The 26,642-nt window shown below is 44.0% G+C and overlaps 4 protein-coding genes across 4 annotated transcripts in view; 2 read left to right on the top strand and 2 right to left on the bottom strand.

The window, feature by feature from the left end:
• Positions 1–10,167, bottom strand: part of Fz2 (frizzled 2) — a 144,749-nt gene extending 134,582 nt beyond the window's left edge. The window contains exon 1 of the mRNA XM_076390615.1: positions 10,121–10,167. The gene's annotated coding sequence lies outside the window, so the exon portion shown is untranslated. The remainder of the gene's footprint in view (positions 1–10,120) is intronic.
• Positions 2,674–13,848, top strand: LOC143186823 (uncharacterized). The gene is made up of 10 exons (XM_076390617.1): positions 2,674–2,809; positions 3,344–3,564; positions 9,359–9,479; positions 10,224–10,389; positions 12,038–12,231; positions 12,446–12,663; positions 12,726–12,908; positions 12,975–13,053; positions 13,187–13,365; positions 13,431–13,848. Exons 2-10 carry the CDS (start codon positions 3,368–3,370, stop codon positions 13,630–13,632), a joined length of 1,539 nt encoding a protein of 512 aa, XP_076246732.1. The 5' UTR covers positions 2,674–2,809; positions 3,344–3,367; the 3' UTR covers positions 13,633–13,848.
• On the top strand, positions 11,099–11,897 carry LOC143186824 (putative small nuclear ribonucleoprotein E). The gene has a single exon (XM_076390618.1). The coding sequence runs from the start codon at positions 11,154–11,156 to the stop codon at positions 11,436–11,438; it is 285 nt and encodes a 94-aa protein (XP_076246733.1). The 5' UTR covers positions 11,099–11,153; the 3' UTR covers positions 11,439–11,897.
• Positions 13,849–17,963: 4,115 nt separating the features above from the next.
• On the bottom strand, positions 17,964–22,484 carry LOC143186965 (knirps-related protein). The gene is made up of 2 exons (XM_076390859.1): positions 22,407–22,484; positions 17,964–19,094 (listed from the first exon to the last, which is right to left on the bottom strand). The coding sequence occupies exons 1-2, from the start codon at positions 22,482–22,484 to the stop codon at positions 17,964–17,966; spliced, it is 1,209 nt and encodes a 402-aa protein (XP_076246974.1).
• Between the last annotated feature and the right edge of the window lie 4,158 nt (positions 22,485–26,642).

The raw sequence follows: 26,642 nt of genomic DNA, 5'->3' as shown, positions 1-26,642 counted from the left end.
AAATATCTGAGTATCTGAACATGCATCCTTAAATTGTGTTCTAACATACCCCATCCAAGACATCCAAACTAAACACCTTAATACCACCCATCCTCCCAAAATCAAATCCCCAATCCCACAACCTGAACCACCGACAGTGCATCTCGTCTCCTCGCTCCAAGAGCCTCGCCTCTCGTCAGACAACCGCTGACAACGCTCATAAAAGGACGATCTCATTTCCCGAGGAAAAACGAGGAAGCCCCCCATTGCGGCAGCATCAGAACCAGAGCGAGCATCCACGAGGCCTCGAAAGCCGCGAGGGCCGCGAGACAAGAGTGCAGCGAACGAGAGAAAGGCTCGCCTTTGGTGTACGATTTAAGAAGAACAAAGGGCGGAATGTGGATAAACGTCGACTAGCCTGGTGCACCGCTCGGCGAGACGCGAAAAGGTTCGGGGGATCTTGTCGATCGAGAGGCGAGTAGACGAGAGCTCGCTAGCTGGAACGAGGCAGCGCGTGTATCCTTTCCGATCGTGCGATCAGCCTGCTCCGAAGAGGAGGATCTGGCAACAACGGAGCAGGAGGAGGAGTGATCTTGCAGGAGCATTGGCCACGGGAGAGCGAGAGGCGAGGGGTAGGCATCTCAGGTGGAACGAGGGCCAGCGAGCACCTTTCCTTGGGCCAGAGCGAGAGAGGTGGGTCGGGGCGGGAGCAGGCCTGGTCCAGCGCTCGTAAAACTCGTCTCGTGCTCGAGAAATACCTCGCGGTGAACTTGGAAACTTCCGGCCGAAACCGAGCCAGCGTCCCCTAGCCTTCGGCCGACTTCCACTCGTGTGCTCGCGGATCCTCGCGGGACTACGCTCGCGCTGAACAACGGGACCAAGGAGAAGGCGACGACTTTCAGGGAACAATGTTGCGCCCCGTGGGACTCTAGAGATGTGGAGACTCTGAAAATGCAGCGCCCAGGGCAGGATCACTCTCCTCCACGTGTGCCACGGATACGACGCCTCTGCGACGCGGCTCGAATCGACTAGGATCGCTGTTGAGGAGGCTTTGCTTGGGCTTTTCGTGCTTCGAAGGTGAAAGTGGTCCCGCGGAATCTCAGGTGAGCTACTCCTCGAGCCCGAGGACCCGCGTGACACCACGGTCGACGGCGTCGTGGCGCTGCTGTACACGCACGCTGTGTTTATTCGTTCCAAGGACGATCCTAAACCGGGGCCACGCAATTTCAAAATAAACGCGAACAGTTGTGGTCTCGAGCGCGTGCTTCTGAGGAGGCGACTGAGAATGTAATTGGATTTCGAGTTTTAGAGGTTTTGAGATGATAGTGGTTCGTGTGGTTAGGAGCTGGGGAAGAGGACTCTGGTGGAATCTCGGTGACAGGGATTGTTTGGCGTGCAGGATGTCTGGTTTTGGTTTGTGGAGTTGAGGTTTGTTGTTTCGCCTGCTTTTCGAAATTTGAGGCAACCGTTTAAAGGACAGTCGTTTCATTTTGAAGAATTTCGTTTGGGAGAGTCAGTGATCTGCTTGTGGTGTTATTTGGTAAGGCTTTGATGTCCATTTTAGTCTCGTTTTATGGGACTGTATATTTTTATTACTAGGAGATGTTAAATAAGGTATGTACCTAAGCAAGTACACCTTTTGTGACCAACTTTTGTAATAAGTATCTGTATGAATGTAATTGTATGGACAAATGTTAGATACCTAATGGTGTATTTAGACTAAGCGAATGAATGCTCGTTCTTCTTCCACCTTCAGCAAAATTCAATTACTATGAATGAATAAAATCGACGATTGAATGAAAGAATGCTCGCGTCACTTGGATTTTACTGAAGCTGGCAGAAGAACGACCATTCACTTGGTCTAAACACACCATAATGATAAGAACTGAATACTTCATGAACCAAAACCGATCACCTTGCAAATACTCCAATATGAACTTCCAAATAATTCATATATCTTCATTTTTCTATTCTTTCTCTTTTACACAAGTTTGTGACCTAAGCAACTCATATACCAAAGACTGCACAAAAAATAGAATCACAGTCCTTTCAATCCCTGTCCCTCAATTCTACCTAGAGGAAGATCCAAGGAATAAGCTGCTAGTCGCCTGGCGAGGCACCAGAATCGTTAATAAATTTTTCTGCACAGCAACTTGCTCAGGCAGGAGTAAACAAAAGCTTCGACGGATGGGTTTTTAATCGAATGACGGGTCGCGGAATGCGGGATGCGATGGAGCGAGGAAATCCGCGGAGGGCAAATGACCGGCAATCGCGATGCCTCCCCCCACCACTGATACGCGGTGCAATCGACGCGTGTGACGCGTTCGAAAACTACAAAACCCGAACTAATTAAAAGGGAATCAGCCAGCCGCCGTGACACAAAATCTCTGCGTCGATCGAGCGCGCGCGCGTATCCAAGATAGACAGAGATCGACAGAGGAAGAGAGAAAGGGGGAGAAAGACCGCGTCGCGACGCGGTGCAAATCAAATATTAATCGTGCAATTAGCGTCGATTGTGCGTTAATCGGTTTTGCTTTTTTTTCGCGCCGCGCCCATTCGACCGTGCTACACGCGCGGATGCCACCAGAAAATTGTTCGAGACGATGACACGCGCCCCGACATTCACGTGACTGTCATCAGTCACGGGTTTATTCCTGTTTGCAGCGTATCCCCTCCCATTAATTTCGGATTATCGCAAATTGCTCGGATCGCTGGTTATGCAGACTGTCGCCATCGGCTGCGGTTCAGAGATTAGGAGAGACGTTTCTTTGGACTGGGTGGACCTTAATTATCGTGCGTTTCAGAAGATAAATCTACTTTTCCAACACCTGTGAGTTTCAATGTTCAAATATTCTAATTTCCAAGTCTCCAGATTTTTTAATATTTCAAATGTAGATAAATCCTCAATTTATGAAGCTTCTAAATTTTCAATTTACTCAAATATTATCTTTTAACTCAAGTATTCAGAGCTTTAAAATTTGCAAATTTTTAATTTTAAGATCTTTGAAGCCTTCTTGTCTATTAATTCCTATTTCTAGTTTCCTACAACCTAGAATTACAACCTACTCTGTATTAATCAGAGCTCAGTAGAAGGTCCATAGAAGCAGTCTAGGTTCTAGGACCTTTATTTTCCAGGGACAATCTCCTGCGCTCTGAACAGCATATACATTTTCCAATTCTAAGTGCTCAAACTGATTCCACTTCACTATGATAAAAATTACTTTTGTAATCTTGCCAATAAGGACTTCCAATCTCATGACGTCTAAAAACTGTGTCTATCTCCCACCACGATAAGCACAGAACCACTTTCCTAAAATCTCCTATCATATACGTTTCAATAATCAATACCCTACTTTCCACATAGTTACTGATTCCTGCTCCACGCATCATGGGAAGCAGAGCTATCGCTGTGGGGGCGGCACCAGGTGCTGCGGGGGTGTCGGGCGAGGCAGGGCTGGCCGGAGTGCCTAGACTCCTGGAGGACCTGGCTCGACTGTCAGAAGACAAAGACACAGCTGACATCGTCTTTCTGCTGGGGAGGGACGAGACGCCTGTGTACGCTCACAGAATCATACTACAAGCGAGGTCAGTATTCTCCTCCTCGAATTATTTCACTCGAGACGCCCCGAATCGCTGAATTAATTTACTAACGCGCACACGTCACGGAACCCTGCCACAATGGGACAATCCCCCATTACTTTTCTTCTCCCAGTGATATCTTTCAGCGTCTCCAGAGACGCGAGGATCGAGGCGAAAAGAGCAAGCTGAGCCAGAAATTTTATTAAACGAACGACGCACCCTGGGATCCAATTAATTGTTAATTGCGATTGCTGTTAAGCCAGCTCGTCGGCACGTCGATCGATCAGCAAACGAGTCGAATTTCCTCAGAGACTGAGGAACGAGGAATGATCGAAGATGCGCGTGTAATCGCGCGGGAGACGAGCTACGTGAAATTCGTGCGATTTGAAAGGTGAAACGCGGTTGCGAGCTTCCAGAGGTGTTCGCGAAAAATAAACAGCGACAGGGGACAATGGGTCTCGTCGCTTACGCGGGACGAAGGATTAACAGGGAACCCTGGAATATTACCCCGTACACTCGCGACGAATTTCTGCAATGTAAATGCAGACGAACGTTGCATAAAGAAGCGAGGCCGCGTTCGAATATACGTATCCTCGGCTCACCACTGTGCAATCAGCTGCACTCGCTTAAGTCTTCTAGAGCTAAGGGAAACTCGCCTCGCGGTAACTCCGTTAGAAACTTTTCTCTACGGCCACTGGCGAAGAAAAAACCTCGAACTTTCTGCGAGGGGAGTTGCAGCCGAACTAAGGGAGGAAAATGATAACTTAGTTAAATCCTACGAGTCACTTGCGGCCTACCTGTACATACTTGTGGAGAGGAAGTACATAGTTAGGGCTCTGCCTGATGAAATATGCATAGATTTTAGAAATGAGAAGATGGAGTATATAGTAAATCAAGATGGAATCCTAGTACTTTAAAAGAAATTTTAAAATTCTTCAAATTTTCGTATAAGTATTCGAATCTTCAAACTTCAATTCTTGGAAATCTGGGTATATTTGAACTCTGAGTGACCCTAGGTTTGGTACGATAAGGGTAGTACTATTAGAGTTGCCGCATGAATTCGTTCCTTGGGTATAGAGGAAGAAACAGGAAGTTGAGGGAAGAAATGATGTATCCTATTGATGTAGGTCTAGGCCCTAGACTCGAACGAAACTTTAGCAACATAATACAGTACCTGTTATTTCTTCCCTCATCTCCCAATTTCCCTACTATATCCAAGGAAGGAACTTCTGCACCAATCCTGTGATAGTACCGTACTAACAATTTGGATATTAGTTCATCCTATCACTAGTGCCATCCTCCTAAAATTATCCCAAAATAAATGGATTCTTTCACAAATCGTTATCCCCATAACAAACAAAGTCGCTACTCTCCTCGCAAGCTTATAAAAATTAATAATTTCTCGGATGAGCGTATATCACTCCACCAACACAGCGAAAGAGAACAGTGCCACAGGGGTGGTTTCATCGGTTCCCCAGGTGCTCGCGAAAGCTCACGAACAGAATTCTTGGTCGCGCGACCTGGGTCCGCGGAAAAATCGCCAAGTCATGAAACTTTCGTTTCAGTGGGAAGAGCAGCCGAGGGGGCGTTCCGCGATGAATTTTAATTAAGCAGCCGGGATTGTTACGGCGAAATGAATCGATCGAACGTTCTAATTAGTTGGACAATGAGAGAAGTGCTCTCTTGGACGATTCACCCGTGGCGGCCGCGTCTCGCCGCGTTTCCACCGGGTGAATTCTAATTGTTGTAAGGAGGAGCCTCGATGCAGCGTCTGGGGCCAGAGGAGAGGGGTCGGGGTGGGGTCAGCCACGAGGCATTCCAGCGGGACAGGCCGATGCTAATTGTAAAGTCAATTACGATATTTCCGCGATCCCTTTTGATATCGGGGAATGGAGACGCCAGGTCCTTTTGTCGTCGCTCCTCTTTTCCCTCCCTCCGCCCTCTAGGCGCCCGACCAGCCGACACCGGCCTCGGAAAATTAAGTTACGCATGCTCGTGACAGGCGTCCGTAGGAGAAACGAATGGACAATACGCGACCGCACTCAAAACTCCGCGCGGCGTACTCCAGGCCTGCTGTAAATCCTGACAAAGAGTCGACTCTCCTGCTACGGGTCTCTTGTAATCCTTGTCATTTCGAAACCCAGTAGAGACGACAACGACGCTTCACAGCGACGGGAAAGAAATTGAAAAACATGCCTGGGTATTGGACGTTCGATGGCACTTTCGCCTGTGATCGTTAGGCTTTGTTTCTTTTGGATTAGGAGAGGGGGTGGCGCTGGTGAATCGAGAGGATGCGCTTCTTTTTTGCCTTTACTGCAAAGCTGAAGATTTTTTTTTATGCTTCGCGAATATTGCGTGGAATATTTCTGTGAACTATGGGAAATCGTTTTCAGTTGACGTGGAGGCGGTTGATATTGTCAGAGCTGTAGGACACTGGAGAATGTCTCAATAGCTAACCATGTCTCTATACTTGGACACGAATTTTATTTAATTTCAAGGTTAATTCTGATAAAAAACAGATATCTCAAGTGTCAGAATATGCATTTTGTGGTTGACGAATTACTGAGACATTTGATATCTTGAATGCCCATCTGTTGAGATATTTATCTTAAATCCTGTATTACTCTCACCACAGGCAGGTTCAAGTTTGCAATAAAATCCAAAACCTGAACCTCAAGCTCAGGTAAAGAAGAAATAATTCCCTCCAAAAGAAAGAAAAATCGCTAATCACACAATTTCCCCAGTAATTATGGACTCGAGTACAATACTATGGATTGGAATCGATCGGAGCTTCGATAATAGAGCAACGCGTGAAATCGAGGCGTTTCAGCGTGATGTGAAACAAGGAGCTGGCGACGCGAATTTGACTCTGCGCGCCGGAAGCGGGGGCGGTTTTTGCGCGGAAATCGACGGAGCCGCTATATAATCGCGCGCTTGGTCGTTAGTAGCGGAGCCCGCGGCGACATTCAACCCTTGCCGCCGTGAAACCAAGCAGCCACGACCCTCGTTTCCCCTGCACCACTAGCCCCCTTTTCCCCTCTAACATCCTCTCACCGCGAGGCTCGTAGAGCCTACGCTACCACCCCCGTGACACCTCGTCGTCACACCAGACGCGCGCGGGTACCCTATTCTTTTTCTCGCAGCGTCACTCGCTGATATTTGGTTTTCTTTGATTCCGGCTGCGCGGCGTTCGCCTGTGATTAGGGAAAAGCTTCCCTCCGCGCCTTCCTTCTTCTCTCTTTTCTCCCTTCCCCCGACCGAGCACACCCCTTCCTTTTTCTTTTCCTTCGTTCCTTGTTCGCCTCGTTCCGCGTACCATCCATTACGATCAAGCATCCGATTCCTTTATTTTCACCTTTATTTTTCTTCCTCATAGTTTCTTTCTCGCCTTAATACTACTAGTGTGGTTTTGTGTTGCTGATATTGCTGTGGCTCGCGCCCAAATTTCTGGGCTGTGGATTAAGCGTTTATCCTGTTTGGGAATTTGAGGGAATTTATTGGAATTTTATTTTCAGATCTGAGAGAGGCTTTGAGATTTTTTTGGTTGGATTGAAAGGACTTTAATCAGTGATCTGTGTAGATGAGTAATTTATGAGAGAAAATTTGTAGACTCTATTAAATAATGAATGTGAGTGACTATTCATCGAATTTTTAATTATAGGTAGTTTTCTGCTGTACGTTATAATTTAGAGAGAAAAATTCTTAAACATTTTCCCTCATTCCTAGAAAAACGCAAAAATAAAAAAAGAATTTACAGTGAGCTGCAAAATACATCATCAATTCCCTCTGGAAATTCACTTTTTTTAATTCTGCAGCATAAGCTTAAAAGCACCTCACTACAAAAAATCCTTTTAAAAAGTCGTCTATCAGAATTTTTGAAAAAACAGATTCCCTTCATATCTGTGACCCTAAAAGGGCAAGTTCCTAAATTACATTTTTATCTCTGACTAAATATAACGAAGTCCATGATCTCACTAATAAACGAAATTTCAGAAATCAAATAAGAATCAAATATAAAATTTCTCCAGACTCTTTTCTCAGAGAGCGTACACAGAAATCGAATTAGAACCCCTTAGAAGAAATTACAGGTGGAGATCAAACGTAAAAGGAAGAGCCTTCGATATTTCAAGATTTCCCTCTAATTTATGGAAATAAATGTGCAGAGTATCGCTTTGATATCGCGCGGTCGTATCGCTCCGAAGTCGTACGCGTAAGCATAAAGGTCGAGTTTTTTTCGGTCTGTTAAAAGTCGACCCGCGGGGGTGTGCATCGGTGTACGTTCGGGCTGCTCTGTGTGCGGGTGTTTTTAATTTTTTTGAGCACTAGTTTTCCTCTGTCGACTCTGGCAACCATGTTTCGTGGGTCGGCCACGGGTTTCCAACTTTCGCGCGCTCTCCTGTCGACGAAGCAGAGCGTTTGTTAACGCGTCGGTTATAATATCAAAGCAGCGCGCCCCGTGCACGCCTTTTCCATTTGTGCTCTCGCTCTTTGACAGAATTTTCTTTTGATTCGATACGAACGCCGGTACGCTTTAGCCCCTTGCGACTCGCATCGCGAGCCTCTCCCGTTTCTAGCACGCGAAATCTTTCTCGCCTCGTCGAGGTTAATGGTATTAGAACGCCGTTGTCGTGTCCCGCCCTTCAATGTCTTCGTGGATGCGATACACCCATTCAAATATTTGTTTTTCATGACTCCAACACTGCCTCTGTCGTGCACGCCCTCGTTTCTTGGCTCCACTGATAACGCCTTTGCTTAATCTGTTAACAGGGCAAGTCGACTCGCGTGGAAACTCCTCTGGGTTTAAACGAGAGCTCAGGCTTTGTGAAGAAATGCAAGTCTATGTGGTTAAAAGTCAGAGAATTCGAAATGCTTTGAGAAATAAGGAGTTTCTTTTAAGAGATTGTGGTTTGTGTTCGGTCCTAGCGTCTTGATTTAAGTGTCGGTTTAATCCACGTACCATACGAAAAACACTGTCTTTTTACACACATCTCCCACAAATGACCCAGATAAATGAATAGAAACTCCCTAAAAAACTGTCCAAATATCCCCTTCTTTTCATCCTCTACCCCATCTCAACCCCTTAATTACGGTCCTTAAACCCACTCGGTCTCTGAGCCATGAAAATGTTATATTTCTTTCTTCCGCCGCAATGGAAACAGTGGATGCAAAGAAGACGCTTTGTACACGCGCAGAATATTTTTAAAGGCACGCATATAATAAAAGGAACCCTTGAGAGGAGTGCGCCAGCGATTCGGGACTAAAGAAGAAGGTGTTCCTTTTCTAGACTCGTCGATGTTAAAAGCTTCCCTTTTGTGCATCTAGTCGCGCGAGGTGGGAAACGGGGTAGGGCAGAAAAGCCCGAGATCGAATGGTCTCCCAATGGGTCATGGGGGATCCGCTTTCAGCTCGAGCCGCCAGAAAAGATCCGCAGCGGCGGCGGTGCGCCGTGGGGAAAGGAAAAAAGGGGTGAGAGGCGACTTTTCGATGGTCGCCATTAATTTCTAGAGGAACGAAAACTGAAGCCCCGGTGCCGCGCGTTACACGGAATACTCTCGCGGCAACGGAGCTTCCTGACGAAGTCAATTAAGCCCTTTTGTAACAAGAAACACTGGCAGAAGTAGTAGGAGCGGAGGTGACGAAAGGGCGAAGTGGGTGGGTGTTCGTTAGAAGGGCCACGCAGCCACGCTGCATTTACGCTCGCGCGATTCTTCTTCCATTGTTCTAACCCCTTACTGTACACCCTGTATCATGGTAATTATCGTGGTTGGGGATCGATATACACATCGGCTTGATTTCCTAGGTGCAAGAACTTCACGGCCGCCAAGAGGATTGGAACACCCGGAAATCCAACCCCTGTGAGGATGCCACATGCCCACCCGGAAACGTTTCGACAATTCATTCATTATATTTACACTGGGAAGGTAAATTGGGACATATGGACCCACGTGACTATTTTTTCTGGTATTGAGCAGTAATATAGGTGGAATAAATGTAGCTATGTTGAAGCAGTGTGGTTTGAAAAAGTAGCTATAAAGATATGCAAGTTAACAGACTATAGAAAATTGTTTCACAATTTTTTTGTACACTTTATCAGAAATTAGAGTTTTAGAAAATTCTTATTTGAGACTGCAGATTAAAAAAAGATAAAAATGGTGCAAGAAAATGAAGTTATTAGAGAATTATTGTTCAGAGTTTCTTCCATTAATTATTTGTAGACCCACGTTAAAGAAAAGTGTTAAAAATTGAAACTATATACTCAGAGATAAAAACAGAATTCTCTGACAAGCTGATCCACATATTAAAACATTAAATTGCAAATGCCAAGTTCTATTACTTTGTCCATAAAAACTGAGAAGACACACAGAAATACTAAATTTTATGTGTAGCCACCTTAAATAATTTAGTACCCATAAAATAGTAATTCTAGTTTTATACACTCTTAGGTCTTAAGCGCACTAACTTGCATATCCTTGTGGAATATTAAGAGTCAAGAGGCACGTTATAAAATATACAGAACAATAAAAAGAAACAACTTGAAGTTAGTACTTGAGATACCACTTACCAGTGCCCGAAGGACCTCACTATATTTCTTCCACCCGCTATCAGAAAACTTCTGGATGACCCACAAGGCATGGCCGAGTTTCATCGTGGCAACTTTTCTATAGATCATGCTACAGGACAGTGGCATCTTCGAGATGCTGGGGCTCGCTCAAGAACTCGGCGTCGAGGAACTTTGGAGAAGTTGCGAGGAACACGTCTCCGCCACTCTCAGCCCTGGAAACGCGTGTGCTCTTTTGACTGCGGCCCTGGAAGCACAAGAGCGAGTTCCTGGTAAGTTATTCACGATACTCTATTAAAAGTTGAAGCATCGAACAATTCCCATTCACAAACTCGCCGATTCGCTGACGTTTGAGAGATAAAATACGTGGAACTTGAAATGATGGTGAAACAAGCGTAACATTGGGTCCAAAAGTAAGAGATTCTGGATGCTAGGTTTGTTTCATAGCAAATTGATTATTATTATATATTATGAAGCATGTGGATACAAATTATGGTTAAATTTATTTATTTCTACATCTGAATATTTTCATGCTACTTGCTATTATAATTTTAGAATTTAAGTAATTCTAAATATATTATTTTATGCGATGAGGTAAGGAAATTTTGAATTTGAATTTGAATTGAAATTTTATATCTCGTATCATTTGAAAAATTTGATTTCCACTCATGTGGTTAGTTATCGACTGTCTCCCGCCTAATTGGCATACCTGCCGCTGGGGCAGCACGTTATAGGGAGATTTTACTGAATCATTGCTACCAATGCTCGAACTTTTTTCCCTATATAAATTTTTAAAACTAAAATCGAACATCCTGACTTATAATTTTTATCACATTTTATATTCGTCTCTTATATTATCTAAAAATCTCAAAATATTCAAAAATACGCAATATCTTCATCTTGAAAATAGTAACGAATGAAAGTAACTAGGAAGAATGATTGGCAGAACTACGACGCCGCATCTTCCGGCGTCCGGCGTTTACAAAGCACGCGTTTATTAAGCGTTGCCTGTTAATTTTTGAAAACCGCTAAAAAAATGTCGTACAAGGGACCACAGAAAGTTCAAAAGGTGATGGTACAGCCCATCAACCTTATATTTCGATACCTGCAAAACCGTTCGCGTGTGCAAGTTTGGTTGTTCGAGAACATCAACCTTCGTATCGAGGGTCACATCGTCGGATTTGATGAGTACATGAATTTGGTCCTGGACGACGCAGAGGAGTACCATTTGAAGACGAAGAACAGAAAGCCGCTCGGACGTATCATGCTGAAAGGAGATAACATAACATTAATACAGAATACGAATCCAGGGGCTAATTAACTGAGGGGTCATAACCTCGGTGGACATTTCTAAAGACTAACAACAACAAATTGTATTTTGCGCTTCGTATGAAGACTACATCTGTGAACTGCGGAAGGAAGTGACGAGGACAAAGTTAACACTTTCAATGTGACGCTTAATTTAGAATACTTAAGACTATGGAAAATTGACCAGTACAAATTGTAAATCAACACTGTTGTGTTGGAACCAGTACTATTCTCATTAGAGAAAGATTTTATTATTGTCATCCTGTACTGAAACAGTTTTTCTAGGGAATATAGAACGTTTGAATGTCACTGTAGCTTATAAAATCTGTATCATCTAGTGGAAAAATATGCAGACAAATGTCATTGTATTCCATTTTATATTACATGTAAATATTACATGATTGAATGGTTACTGTAATGGATGCGAACTCGACGTATGTTTAATAAATATTTTTGAATTATAGTGCATGTGTTATTGTTTCTTGAATTAAACTAGTCAAATAAAACAAATCTATAGATGATATTTTCTCAGAAGTTAAGTATTATCTACGAGAATACAATTTATCATTCATGATTCAGTATTAGCTACTTAATATTTGTCGTCCCTCACAGGTGGCAAAGGGGCTTGCTCATCTTTCATCGAAAGATGTTTTGCCTTTATTGGGGAAAACGCAGTGGATACTGTGAAAACAACTGCCTTCTGTAACCTCCCGAAGGATGCCCTGGTGAAATTAATATCCTCTGACTATCTGGGACTGGAGGAAGAAGACGTTTGGAGAGCTGTGCTAAATTGGGCTAAATATCAGGTTCTTTTCCCTTGAAATTTTTATTCCGTTTCCGAGTACTTTAAATCCCTTGAATTCGATGAAGACTTAAAGCTCTGACCATGCGTATGTCATGCAAGGTCTCAGACCTTATGTCGCATACGATTATTACCGGGTCCTTGGGTCCTTAGGTTCTTGGATCGGAATTTAGAATTACGAGTTAAGGAACGCTTAACCGTACGGACCACGCTCCTAGGCAGGGGTGACGCAGCCTACTCAACACTGGACAGAGGAGGAACGAGTGAGGGTTTGCCAACATTTATCAGGGGTGATAAATCATGTTCGACTACTGCTGATCGACAGTCAGGTCTTTGCGGAGGAAGTAGAGCCCACCGGAGCTGTGCCTATAGAGCTATCCTTGGAGAGGTACGAATTTTTCAATCCCGATCGATCAAGTGGCTCAAAACCCATAAGGTACGGTTTGCCAGAAATTTTTGTTTCCCTTGGAGGCTTTCGATTTTTACGTTTTGTTTTAGGTATAGATACGCAGCCTTGCCGAACAAGTACGCGGAGATTTGGGAAGACAAACGGTTACAACCAAGAGTTAGTCCCTTTTTCTTTCTTGGGTCACAAATTCTGTCTCGAGATAAGATGGGCTTTCAACGACTTCTGAATCAGTGGTACGGGTCACCAAAACAGAGTTGGCGTCTAGTATATAGGTATATTTGATGCTGATAAGAATTTAATGGAAGTAATGCAGTGTATTAATTATTGCTAAATTCTAGAGCCTCTAGTCATGGTTATTCAGCATCATCGTTTCACCGACATTGTGATGGGGTTTGTCCAACATATGTAATTGCATTGGTATGTGATATTTTGATTGCAGATATTTATGTAAAGGCTTTATCTTAAATAAATTGTTAAATATCTCCTCGTTATAGATACACCAATGCATTGATATTGAAAATAATGTAACGTAACTTTGCACAATCCATAGGGAACCAGAGGAGAAATTTGTGGTGGGTTCAGTGATGCACCGTGGGGTAAAACGAATCCCAAAGGGCACTACATCTATTCGGAGAAAGCTTTCCTGTTCACTCTAACCAACAACCAAGATGTACCTCCAACGAAGTATGATATTGTGAAGAAACCCTTTGCCATTTGCTATCATCCGGAGTAAGTATTAATGCGACATCAACAGTAATACACAATACTAAACTAATTTTCTACTATCGTTACAGCATTGGGCCAATTTTTGGGGCAGGAGCTGATCTACTAATTTCTAGCAATTGCAACGTGAACATGGATAGTTATAGCAATCTTCCTCACAGTTACGATGGTGAACATGCCTCTAACACCGTACTCATGGGAGACTATCACTTCTCAGTGGTAGACTATGAAGTTTTTACTCCTAGCCATCCGGTTCCCAAATCCTCTCATTAATATAGAAGTATCTTCTGTCATATAAGTTTGTATATACATGGCCAATAACAATTTCTTATAATTCCACAAGCACAGTGTATAGCAGAAATGTATTATTGAAAATGAAGATGCTTAAAGTGCAATCTGTTCGTACCATGATTCAAGTAAATTTAATCGTACAGGGTACAACTTCCACAAATGTAATTTTTATACTATTCAGAATAAAGATAATGGAGTTCTAAAACTGTACGAGTTGATGTCTAAAATTTTCCCCATGTAACGAAACGTTTATTACCGAATGCATTTCACGCGTCAACAAGTGGCAGATCGAAATCGATCGGAATTAGCTTGCAATTAAAGGCTCTGGCTCTCAACAGAATTAAAGCATGCCAAACAACCGCTTCGTGTCCCGCATAACGAATGTTCGATACGCTTCGGTGCACCTTGCCGATTCCGAACAAACTCGTTAAACCGCGCGTTAAATTACTATGTGAACGTTCGAAATCTAATCTGTATTACAGCGGCGCGTTCGAAAGTAAACGTGAAATGTGAAAATCCACGGAAAAATGCGAACTACTGGATACGCGTCGGACTTATCAAAGACGCTAGTGACACGGATGTACGGACATTCGATAAGTACGCTCGTGCCGATTCCATTTACCCTCAGCTGAAATTTCGTCCTCGTCCTGTCGCGAGAATACACGACAATTTAACCTCTACACGCCAATTGACTACTCAAAACGTGAAATCCTTACTAAGAAAGGTAGAAAAGCTAATTTGGCAGCTTCCTGAAATCGTGTAACTAGGATATTCTTTCTCACCTTTTCCCTCCATTTTCTCTCGGCATGGCGAAACGGTTATTCACCAGTCCTGGATATTTTGTACTGGAAAACTGATTTTATGGATTGTCAGTCTCAACCAATTATCTCTATGATATTGCAATGAGTAATTGTACTACTTCTAACGTGTATGGGGTCTCAATTACCTGTAATGCGATGAAAATTCGAAATTTGAAGCGGCTGACGCGACGTGACCATTTCGGCAGGAAGGGAAGAAGTGCGCGCGCCGCTGGTTCGCGTTTCGAACTGACCGTCTACCGATAAGTGAAGCAAATTCAAATTTCGAAACAGATTTAAAGGGAAACTAAAACAAATTTTGTATTCGAAAAATAGAAAAAATTCAGAGAATTTTAATTCGATTTCTGATTTGATTAAAAATTTACACTTTATCTGCCAATTGCAAGTTTTTTATTTGGAATATTTGAATTGTTTCAGTTCGAATGTTCCACTTTCCATTGCGCAGGTTCCGTATTCCCGCGTTCGGTCATTCCTTTTCGAAGCTTGTTAGGACACGTTACGTTGCTCTACGAATTATTCAAGGAATTAACTGTTTGCTCGCGAATAGACGTGGTTTTTACAGGTGAGTTGCATAATAAGGTACAGTATTGACTTTAGCTCACTAGTTGCATGCAATATTTGCGGTTCTCGCGCGGAAATATTGCGAAAAGCCTGCATACGTTGTCTACAGCGTGCGCTCGCATTTTTTCTCTCGGGCTTTCGTATATTTTATGCTAAAATCTACTTTGTTTGAGATGTGAAGCTCTCAGAACGATGGAAACACGATTAGCTCGAAGTAACTGGTATCTGGAGATTAATTTTTGGTTATTTTCGTAAAATTTGGGTAGATATATGAATTTTAAAATATTTGGAGAATATTAGGGTAAGATTCGCGGAAAAGGGTTGAAGCCATCTTGTCTATGGCACTTGAATATTATGAAATTATATGTTTCGAAGCTTTTAAAGTCTGGTATGGAGTTCTTCTCGACTCTCAATGTAATTTTTTTCGTAAAATCATTCGAATCACGGACAAATGTAAGACTTATCATAATTATTTAGTTCTATTCAACCTTTTTATCAAAAGTAAATTCTTTATTCTTAAATTTTGGGTATTACTAAATATTTGTGGAAATGAACATAAAAAATCGAAGGCTTCTGTTTAGAATAGTGTATTATATGAATTGCTAATTATTCACGTACTTTTATAACAATTTTTTCGGTTCGCAGCTAACATTATCGTTGTATCTGTTTTTGTACAAAAATTCTGAATTCGCCCAAAATTTTGTGGCAGTGTGTGGCGTCCATATCCCTAATTCTACGATCTAATGCTCGTTGTATTTTACAGGTTCTCTTTCGTTTTGTGAGGCATTCGCTGAAGGTGTGCATCTTAACAGACATCGATTCCTTGGCCAGCCGTGATGTCAACACCAGCGATATGTGAGTCGAATTGTTTACAAGTAAATTAATTATATACAAATGGTAGGGCCCAGGGGTGGATGGATTTGTACTTTACTTGTGAAATAGCATGGCTCTGTAATTGTTATATCAGTCTAAAGCATAGCTTCAGTAATGTCCACGCCAACGATTATATTAACTATGTTGTAATATATTTCTATTCATAATGCCGCGATCGATTGATTCACGTAATTGTGTGAAAGTCAGAAAATACCCTGTTCAAGATAATTATATGATCACTCGATAAAATATCTGAATATTTAAACAAGAATATTTTTAAATGTCCTGATTCTTTTTTACAGACTCTATTTTTTATTATTTTTTTTTTTGGTTTGGTATTTGAGCGACGACTTAATTATTTTGAACGGTGTAATTCATTAATCCCTATCACCTAATGGCTATGTACAAGTAAGTACTTACTGGCCCGGGTCCCGTGTGTGCAAACTTTGCCTATTCATTTAATATTTACACTTTCGTCCCCGCCTTATTTGCTAAATAAAACGCCTCGTTATGAATGAGTCGTTTTATATATACTGTGCCCATGTCAAAATGGGAATTAAATAGAATAGATCTACGATTGCACGTAATCATTATCTAAAGACGATCAACAATATTTAACCATAAAATACTGGCCTTTTACTGACTACCTTGACGATTTTTCGTAACAAACTAACGAAGCATAAGTGTATATAAAAATCGTTAACAATATCTCTTCGTTGCTGTGAAAATTTAAGGAAATTCGCATTTCCTCTTCTTATTTACATATTCTATTTACAGGAATACTAACACGCTAGGTTGATTGGAAAATACTGAGAAAATTTGAGTACTTAGTATTCTAGAGGTCGCCAATGTTTTCCTAAGTATATCTTCCACAAATCTAGCAAACCTTTTTCCTATACTATCAGAGAAATATAATAAAATTAATCCATAACTTTCAACAACAAAGTATGACTGTACTTTCCAACCGATCTAATAAATTCAAATTACACATATAGAAGATGTTAACAGAGAGGGATTACCTTCTCCAATCTTCTTATCAAAATTGTCATGGTCACAGAATCTCTCGAACCTCTCACTCCCCCAACCCCCCATTTATAATCTCGATAGCGCCAGTCGGCCCGCGGCCACGAATCGCGCTAAAAGCAAATCTGTGTTCTCTCAACTATTCCGCGCCGCGAGTTCCAATAAGACAGTAAAAGTTTCGTCCACGATCCCTCTCCCCAAAGAGGATCCTCGGTCTCAGAACACCAGAATTTCGCCCAGAACCCTGAGCTCCCTGTGTTCGCCAGCCTCGTCATGGACACCGACGAATACCACCCGTTCTACCACCAGGATCCCCCCAGAGGGTGAGGGTTGCTCAAGAGGGGGCAGAGTAAACAGTCTCAAGACAAAAGCAGAGAGGCGGCGGCGACGGAGGCGTTTACATTGGCAGGCGTCGAACGCTTGTAAGATAAAACGGTCGGCAACGTTCTACACGTGTACGCCGGTTTGTAACGCACGCTCCGAACACGTGCACCCCGCAGTTTGACGTGTTTATCAACCGACGCACCGCCAGTTGCATCGCCGTCGCTCTCCCGCTTCCGCGAACGCGTCCCTCGACGTCCCCCCTCCGAACGATCGCCGCGAGCCGCCGTGCTCGTTAATTAAAGCGGAGGACTCTCGTTAAAGTCGATTGGCTTTTGCGCAACCAGCCATCGATCGGAGACTCGCGCGATACCCGCAGTGATTACCCGGAATTGAGACGTTAATCCTTCATTCTTCCGAGTGGGTATTTACGCGCCCGCCTGCGAATGATTTGTCTGCTTGCCAGCGATCTGGCGATCGTGGAAGACAATTGACGACGAGGCAGGCTTCTGGAAACTCGTTGTTCTGGATGCCAGGCGATGGCTGGTTGGCCAGTGGAGATGAGTGAAATTGATTGTGGTACTCAGTGTCCTTTTCTTGAGAGAAGTAGGTTTGGATGGTGTTGAAGCTTCTTACACTGAGTACCTGAAACTTTGTTGAATGAGAGGAGTCTCTTCTCTAGGAGTCTTCCAAGTCTTCTAGAGTATGTTATCCAGTTTAGGACCGAGTGGTGAGGTCTATAGGTGCTGGCCTCTTCAGAGGCGGACTACCCCTATCGCTAGTACTCTCCATGTCGATCTCGTCATCTTCTGCTTCCTCTGTGACTGGTGTACTAGTGCTCTTCATAGAGAGATCCATAGGGTTATCCTGCGGAGGCAGGCAATCTCCCTCAGACTCTGGACTACAAACAGGAGAGCCATTCTCCGATCTCTCCTTAGACGCTGGTGAGCCCTGTGCTCGTTGACTCTTCAGCACAGCATCCAAGTAGAATCTCTTGTTATAAGCTTCCCCTACTTCAGCGTTTGGCGAGGAACTCTGCCTCTGCACGTTGTGATTATGCGCGAATCTATCGTTATTATTATTGTTCCCACAAGAGTCCTTATTATCGATGCTCATCGTGGTGGTAGTAGTGGTCGTCGTAGCAGAGATTGCACTGCTATCTTCGATCACTGGCGAGTGTCGCAGAAGGCTCGACGAGTGGTTAGCCACCAATGGATGCGAGGCTCCGTGAGAAGCGTAGAGGTGGTAGGGCGAGAACATGGTGAGACTTGGGGGTGGCAGGAATGCTGGTGGTATCAGGGACATCCCTCCCAGGTGGAAGCCAAGGGGTAGGCCCATCATCTCCTTGCTGAGGGCTGACAGATCAGCTACAGAGGGTTGCAGGTGCGAGTGCAGGGGTCTGAAGCCAGGGTGACCCGAGAAGGCAGCTCTTCTTTCAGATATCTCCACAGAGCTATCGCTATTATGGGACTCTGGGGAACTGATACTAGGAGATGTCGAGTTTTTATAGTCGTCCAGGCCTAGCATCAGGACATCGTCCTTTCTCTGACCAGTGTGGATACCTATGGGTGGGCTCATAGGCTTCCTTTGTTGCGACAGTTGTTGATTAGGTAGGTTCTGCTGGTAGTGTTGTTGCTGCTGCTGCTGCTCCTGCATCAGGCAGTGGATCTTGAACCAGTTGGACCTGCGCCCATACCTAGAACCAGACTTCGACATGCCTACGAGGAGACACTTCCTCAGGCGACAGGCCTTGCAGGCTGTTCGGTTCTTCTTGTTGATCACGCACTCGCCCCCGTTCTTGCACTCCGAGATGCTGCTGAGGTTGTTGTATGACCTCCCAAAGAACGACTGTAACAAAAAGGGTCTTCTGTTATCTCTGAGACACAGTGAGGGCAAATGTGATTGCGATAGTTTGTACAGTTGGTAATTAAATCGAGATTACGAACGAAGAATGCGCTTTAAATGTAAATCAAGGGCCGCGAGATTTGTCGGGTGATGTATGACTGGTGTAACGCTGGTAATGAGTTCGGCCAAGTCGTTAGGTCGTAACAGCATGCTCCCGTTGTCTCATTCATGCCGTACGAGCGGTGAAACAAGCGGCGTAGGCGCGTGCGGCCTACTGTGCTCGTGCTAATTGCCCAAATGGTGCAATTCCACGATTCCGACATCGCTCGCTTTCGTGTCGGAGTCAGAGAGGTCCCCTTTCATTCGCATATATTCTCGCAACTTTTCTCCCTGACTTGCTTAACCGTGGCTATCGTATGCTGATGCGTTCCAGTTTGATTCAATAGACGGTTTCAGGGCAAAAATGTGGGATGGTTTCTCAGGATCGGTTGCAACAAGTTCAGGTGCATGTGTGCTTGATAATAGGTGTAATTGGATTTCTGCTGCAGTGAGTCACGTATCTGATCGTGAAGGATTATTGAGCTCGTGTCTAGACATTTTCAAATACTTCAATTTTTAAGATATTTTACTCCGTAAACGGTTTCAGTGGTTGAGTAATAGAAGATTCAATTTTTTTGTGGGAATACATTTTTTCGAGTATCAAATATTAAAAATTTTTAAAGTCCTTTATTATTCAATAAACCTACACTTTTTCTAGTTCTCTCTATCATCTCATAAAAAAGGTGCCTTCAATTCCAATAAAATTCCTCCTCAAATCATTCAGAATCCTTCCACTCACCGTAACGAAAAAGCAGAGATCGCGTGCTGCAAACCTTCCCTACAATTTAAGTCCCCCTTATAACCAAACTATGTATTTAAGCTTCAGTATTGCCCCGAAACACCTACGACATCTTACGCAAAATTGCCAAGCAAATTTCGCCCTTCGCGGTAATGATCGGCCTTTAAGCAGCCACGACACAGTCACTTTCGCTTTTTCTGCTCGTACGCACGCTATATTATTAATCGTTTCTGGTTCGTTTGCCCTGAAAACGAGCTCTTCCTGCCTCCTGGTGGGTCCGACGCGGCCCACCACCCCGTTCCACTTGTCCCCGTCGTCTAACATCAAGACCCAGGCAGTAGGGGGAGGAGTGCGCGACGCTTCAGGAGCGATGACACAATCGTGAAAATGCTACCGTTATTACGTGCCCGTCCTGGCCCCCTCCTCACCCAGGCGCAGCTGAGTTATGCAAACGCTGCTTCGAAACTTCTCTCTGCCGTTTCATCGTCGAACCTTCCAGCGATTGTTACGGTTTCCTTTCGAAAACTACGCTGACCCCCGCTAAATAGACCGACTAATTACGCCACGTTGAACTTTCCTGGCGTAAGAAACGCGCACCTCTGACTCACTGGGATTGACGAGAGAGGGGGGGGACGGGGGAAAAAAAAAGAACAGCCAGACTGAAATTCGTTCTCAATGGACGATAATGAACCATTGTATCGTTTCCACTTGGGCCCCTGTTTTTCACGCGATCCGATAAACCGCACGCTAGAAACTATATCGGCGACCGTCTCTGGCCCAAGGACCACGGGCACGCTCTTCAGGTTTCACCCGTTAACGCGACCATAATCGTGGGACCGATCTGCGGGGGGACATTGTAACGGCGCGAGCACGTGCACCGCTTTCGTCAATCCGCGATCTCGAGCCGCCGCTTCCGGCGCTTCGCACTTGCCTGCCACGATTGTTTCCGCCCTAGTTCACGGTTACGTCACCTCGACATTGTTTCGTTTCGTTATTTTCGTTTTCAGGCCCACCGTAGCATGTCAGGCCCCCACCATCGACGCAGACCCCACCGTGACCGAGGTTTGCTTTTACGCTCGACTCGCGCCGCGAGCAGAGTAGGAACTCAGTGGATTGAATTTGAATGTGATGGGTGTTTCGTTGAGAATGACTTAATGAGGAGTTTTTTGGGTATAGAGAGGCGTCGCGTGGGTCTTCGTTTTGGATTTAGAGTCATGTTTTTGAGAGGATTTTTGTGGGTTTTCAATTATGAGATTAATTGTGGCTTTTAGTTGTAATAAAAAGGGAGCAAATAGATGTAATTATAGTATTATAGGTTGAAATATTTAGTCAACAATAATATTTATCACTATGTAGTTGCATAAGATTGGCTCGCAATTAAAGTTACTAGGATGTTGAAAGTTGGCCTTCAGTATCTCCACAGAAAAAGTAACTACAAACACGAGATGTGTAATAAATCGCAGTTGCATACTCCAGAAAAACTGAAAACTACAGAAATGGAAATTCAATTTCTACATTCTAGTTCGTAAGGCTACTGTGTTTGAAATCAAGTTTTATCGTTCTAAAAATATTTCAAGCTTTAATATTTTCCGTGTGACTAATTATTAATTGCCTAATGTAGAGCTAAATTTAGTGTACCATTTTCTGTTTTCAATTTCAATAATTGCGTCACAAGAACACCTGAATAAATCCGTGAATCTCAACCCATCATTTTCATTCAAATTTTCTGGTAATTTTAAAATCATATCCCCAAAGTTGCATCAACATGAAACCTGAAATCAGTCAATCTTTGCACAACTGTCAGCGGTTCGACCAAAACGCGGTTAGTTTCGGGGGCCCTATTGACACGCATGCCTAGTCAAACGTTTAACCTCGGCCACCAAGTAATTCGTGAAAGTGATCGGTGTTTCTCGGTTTTGCGAAACTGCGGAAAGATCGCCACCAATAAATCGCAGAAAAAAGAAAGGACTCTTGAAATAATTTCAGGAACGATTCGTCGATTCCTAGTTTGCGTTCTGTCGTTTTTTGTGCTTATTATTATCGTCGCAGTATTGGACTCTTCCTCAATCAGCAGCTTCAAAAAAATTACTAAGACTGTCATTACCAAGCCTATATTTATGCAAATTTATATTTCAATCGAGATGACTAAAGAAATCGAAACTTAAATGGACACTAATTTCACACTCTATTATATGTAGATATTCTGTAATACTTTAGGTTATTATATTTTTATGTGTGTTCTGTATTTTATGCAAAAAAGTCGTCTAATCTAACTGAAAATATCTTCTTTATCAAATCAACTTCAACACACCATAACCTAGGATACTTCTTCAGACTGCACTTAGCCCACGCACCAGATAAAACTCTCATCACACCTTTCCTCCCCCACTACTCTCCACCAGCTACCACCCACACCCCCCCAAACACGTGCCCATCTAAAACGAACATTACCATAATTACTAGAACGTCGAACTCACCTTGCAGCCCTCGCAGGTGAAGGCGCCGAAATGGAAGCCAGCGGCGGGTTCTCCGCACACCTTGCACTGTTGGTTCATCTGCAACAGAAAAGAACAGCTCTTTCAATTCCACGCGCGATATTAAGGGTCGAGATAGTCGGACGTTATCTACGATCGGTGACGAGCACACGGTTTCCCTGGCGGCGATTACGTGCTTCCGTCACGGTGCATGGCGAAACCGAGGGAAAACAAAATCGATGTCACCCCCTCCGTTCGAAAAGCCAGCTCGGAGACTCGATTCGTAAATCACAATGCGAGGCCTTATCGCGCGGCCACAACCGATCGAGCACGATTGGGCAAGAGAAGAAGGCTCGTTGCGCAATCGAGGTGGTTCGCGCGAATCGCTGGATCGTGGCAAAGCGGTGCGTGTTACGTTCAACGAGCGGAAAACCCTCGGCGCACTTGCCTCTTCTCTCCTCGTCCCTTTCCGCGCCAACGATACGGCTCTCGCCTCGCCGCTCGTCCAGAAAACGGATCGCGGTCTCGTTTTCACACCTCGCCGCCTTTATTCCTTACTTCGTGTCCGTTTCCGCGCCCGTGAACGAGCATTTGCATAATAACCAGGACTACCGCGCGGATTCCCTTCTTGGGTGTAGTGGGAATGGCGGAGAAATTGGAAGCTGAGGGAAGAAATAATGAGAATCCTATTGGTATAGGTCTGGGCCCTAGACTGAGCTTTTAAGCCTTGTTCAGATTAGTCAAGCCACACATTCAAGTAACTTGACTAATCTGAGCAAGACTTTAGCAACAGAATGTAATATAATAGGAGACCTGTTGATTCTTCCTTAACTTCTCAATTTATCCCACTGTACCCAAAGAGGGAATTGCGTGGCAACCCTGATAATTCGAGCATGCCTCGATAATCGTTCAGAGTAGATTTTGTCGTCGAATAGATTTTCCGTTCGAACTTGAGAGGCCACGTCGCGATACGGTTTTTACGAGCGCGCTTAGAGAATTGGTAATGAGGATGGGGAAATATGGGACAATGTCGGTGACCCACATACGTAGCCCGAGGGTACTCGAGGGGCCCCTGACACCTGCGGCGACTTTCATACATGACGGACTGTCGCTAAATGGGAAAGTAAATCCTGGCTAATGGAAGAGACATCGATTGTTTGATCAACGGAGTCTCTCTTTCCTGACCTACACCCCACAGTCGTTGACTCTTCTTATTCGCGGACGCTCGACGCCTCGGCGCGCCTACGCATACCTATGATGTCGTGTTGGCTATTTCATTTTTTACCATTTTCCCTAGCTTCCTGGATCGAGGACTTTATGAAGATGCTAGATTTGATATGAAAAGTGAGACTGAAGTTGATAGGTTCTTAATTCTGGGAAGTTTCAATTTTGAAGTTATCCTCTTTTGAGTCGATCTACTGTATGATGGAAAATGAGGAATCTTGAAACCTAAGCGATATTAACAATCCTTTATGACCAAGCTTATGAGTCACCATCACCATCCATCATCAGAAGAAACCGAAACCAATCGCCATTGAACTCCAGAAAATCAGACCACTGAGCCCGCTCGAATTCGTGTTCCGTACGAAAGAGAAAGAATAACGATCGCTCGCCACGGATAATTTTTCGAATCGAAAGGAAAAACTGGCGTATCCGCGATCTTGAGCAATCGTCGCGGTTTGCTTGGTGGACCTCGACGATTGCCCTCGCGAAATCGAGGGGAACAGTGCTGGGAGAGAGCTGGCTGTTAATTGAATTTAAATGACGACGGTATTCTCGTTAAATATAGCCTGCAGGCCTGCTTGATATTTTCAGAGGGTCTTACGCTCTTCTGCCTATATCGGGCTCGGCGCGAGGATTGTTTTGTATACTATTAATTACCGATAGATGTTGGCGGATCGATAGCGACAGGGTCCAGAGAGCACTCCGCGCCCAGGGTATTGCAACCTGCACTGATTGCAGGCATGCATCCGGTGAGCCATTCAGGGGGTGCCTGCATAGTACTCGGCCCGTTTCACATCGGTGCAACGTTTAAGCTATATTGTTACGCTCGCGTGTCGCAACTACTCTAGCACCGCGGTGATACTGTGTTTACGGGCTTAATAGAATACCGCGACGCGAAAAGAGTGATAGATGATTCTTACCAGCGGATGACTTTTAATTATGGCCTCTCGGAGTGCACAATAAAACGGTTGATTAATTAAGCGACGGGACGCGTTTAGGAGTTACTTAACGAAATTACTGCTAATGATCGCCAAAGCACCGGGACGATAATTATTTCTTGCCAACGTGAGGTTTAGATCACCGAATGACTGCCTTTTTTATCCAGACTGCGATGTTATCTCAGGGGGACGAGGAAACTTCAGAGTCATAAATTATGCTGCGATACCAGAGCAAAGGAGAGATAAATTATCTGGTCAATAATTATTGCTGTGGACTAATTTGCGATATACTCAATTAAAATAAGGGATATGTCTAGAATGGAGGGTGGTGGGGGTGGTTTTTAGAAAATATAGACAGAGTGTCGAGATAGGCGATTGTAGAATAAATGCATCTGAATAACTCGGTGAATATTAGATATAGAGATTGAATAATAATTTTGGAAATATAAATAATTGAAGCTATAGGTAGTACATCAATTTCACCACTGTGAATAATATTTTAATATTTAATGTTAATGTTAATATTTAACAGTTACAGTACCTACGATAAAATTGAGAAGAAAAACGAATATGATTTTCTGCTTTCTTGTAAACTGAAATTATAGAGTATATCTCCACTATCTAACATCATAAATAATAGAAATCAGCGCTTTGAGTGCCCTCTCCTAACTGCACCAAATCACTCCAGAGAAAGTTATCACCTATTGCTTAAATTCGATCACACATCAACGGAGAGTCCCTCGAGCATTCATCGGCTCATTTTCATCTAATTACCGCGTGGATCTCGATCACCAAGATCGCGGCAAGCGCAATCACATCGAGCCGTGAGAATCGTAACGACTCCATCGGCAGTTAACTCTCGGCGCAATCGACTCTCGCTCGTCGCCGAGTCCACGGAAAGACGGGCCCAAAGGTGCGACCAGCGTTTCAAAGGGATCAATCGAAGTTCCTACGTAGCCGCTCGGCGATTGTCCTCCTTTCTAGAGCTGACCTTCTCCTCCGATAAAGGCTCCCCGCGATCTTCCGCTCGGGAGAGGAACGAGCGTCGCTCGTGAGGCACGGGCACTCTTCTAAGCGACACTCGGCTCGCAAGAGGTGCCCCCCTCGAATTAGCGGATTTTTTCTTCATTTGCATCCGCGTGAAAGTCGTGCCCGTTGTTTTAGCGCGGAACTGTTTTAAATGACCGACGCCTCGTTACTTTCGTCGCCGCGACACGAGGACGGGCCTTGAATTTTCCGTTTTCTCGACGACCCGCCGCGGCACCGAGGAAATCGCTTTAGTTCCGTCTTCGACAGATCGAGGATTACGCTTTATGACCCCATCGCGCCCTCGTTCGAACCACGCCAGAGTCTCGACGTTTTATGTTTATGCCAGCTCAGAATTTTTAAGCGGGTTGTATTCTAAGGAGAAAAAAAAAAAAAGGAAAGGTTCGAGCCGGTTTTTCGGACCTCGGACCGTTATTCGCCTTTTTATTGGTGAAAAATGGCTCGGGCTCTATTTTCCTGGGAGCACTAAAGCGCTGGAACGCGATGGCCTGGCCATCAGCAGGTCACTTTTTTACTGCTGTTGCCTGTAATTATCGGGGACTCTTTGGCAGAAAAAGGACCTATTCGGAGCATTCGTTATCTTCGTGTTTCTAGTGTGAATTGCCGAGTTTATTGCAGGTGAGATGTTAGTCGCTTGGGTTTTGCTTCGTTTTTGAAGCGTCTGTCGAGTTGAAGTAAATAGGGGATTTCGAGAGCTGGGGTTGGAGTGCACAATTTTTCAGGCATTTTTTGAAGGTTTTGAAAGTCATGGAAATTTTAATTGTTGCTAAATTCGTAAACCCTTTCCCTGAGAATGTAGACATTTGTTTGCAGAAAAAGATATTTGGATATGTGAAGTATAAAAAATACAGCAGATATCGCTATAAAGCGATACCCTTATCGTTATTACCACGATATAGAAATCTCTTTGCCTGAATAGTAAATGTCCTTTGTTTTCATTTATGTTTTGGTTTCTACTGCAATATTCAACATAAAGCCACGAAGAGGTATACACTGATGAGTTTCCAAACGAAACGCCCCATCATGAAAG

This window comes from Calliopsis andreniformis, unplaced genomic scaffold (assembly GCF_051401765.1).
Source record: "Calliopsis andreniformis isolate RMS-2024a unplaced genomic scaffold, iyCalAndr_principal scaffold0022, whole genome shotgun sequence".
Taxonomy (NCBI): domain Eukaryota; kingdom Metazoa; phylum Arthropoda; class Insecta; order Hymenoptera; family Andrenidae; genus Calliopsis; species Calliopsis andreniformis.
Note: the sequence above shows the minus strand (reverse complement) of the source record. Positions and strands in the feature narration are given on the sequence as shown.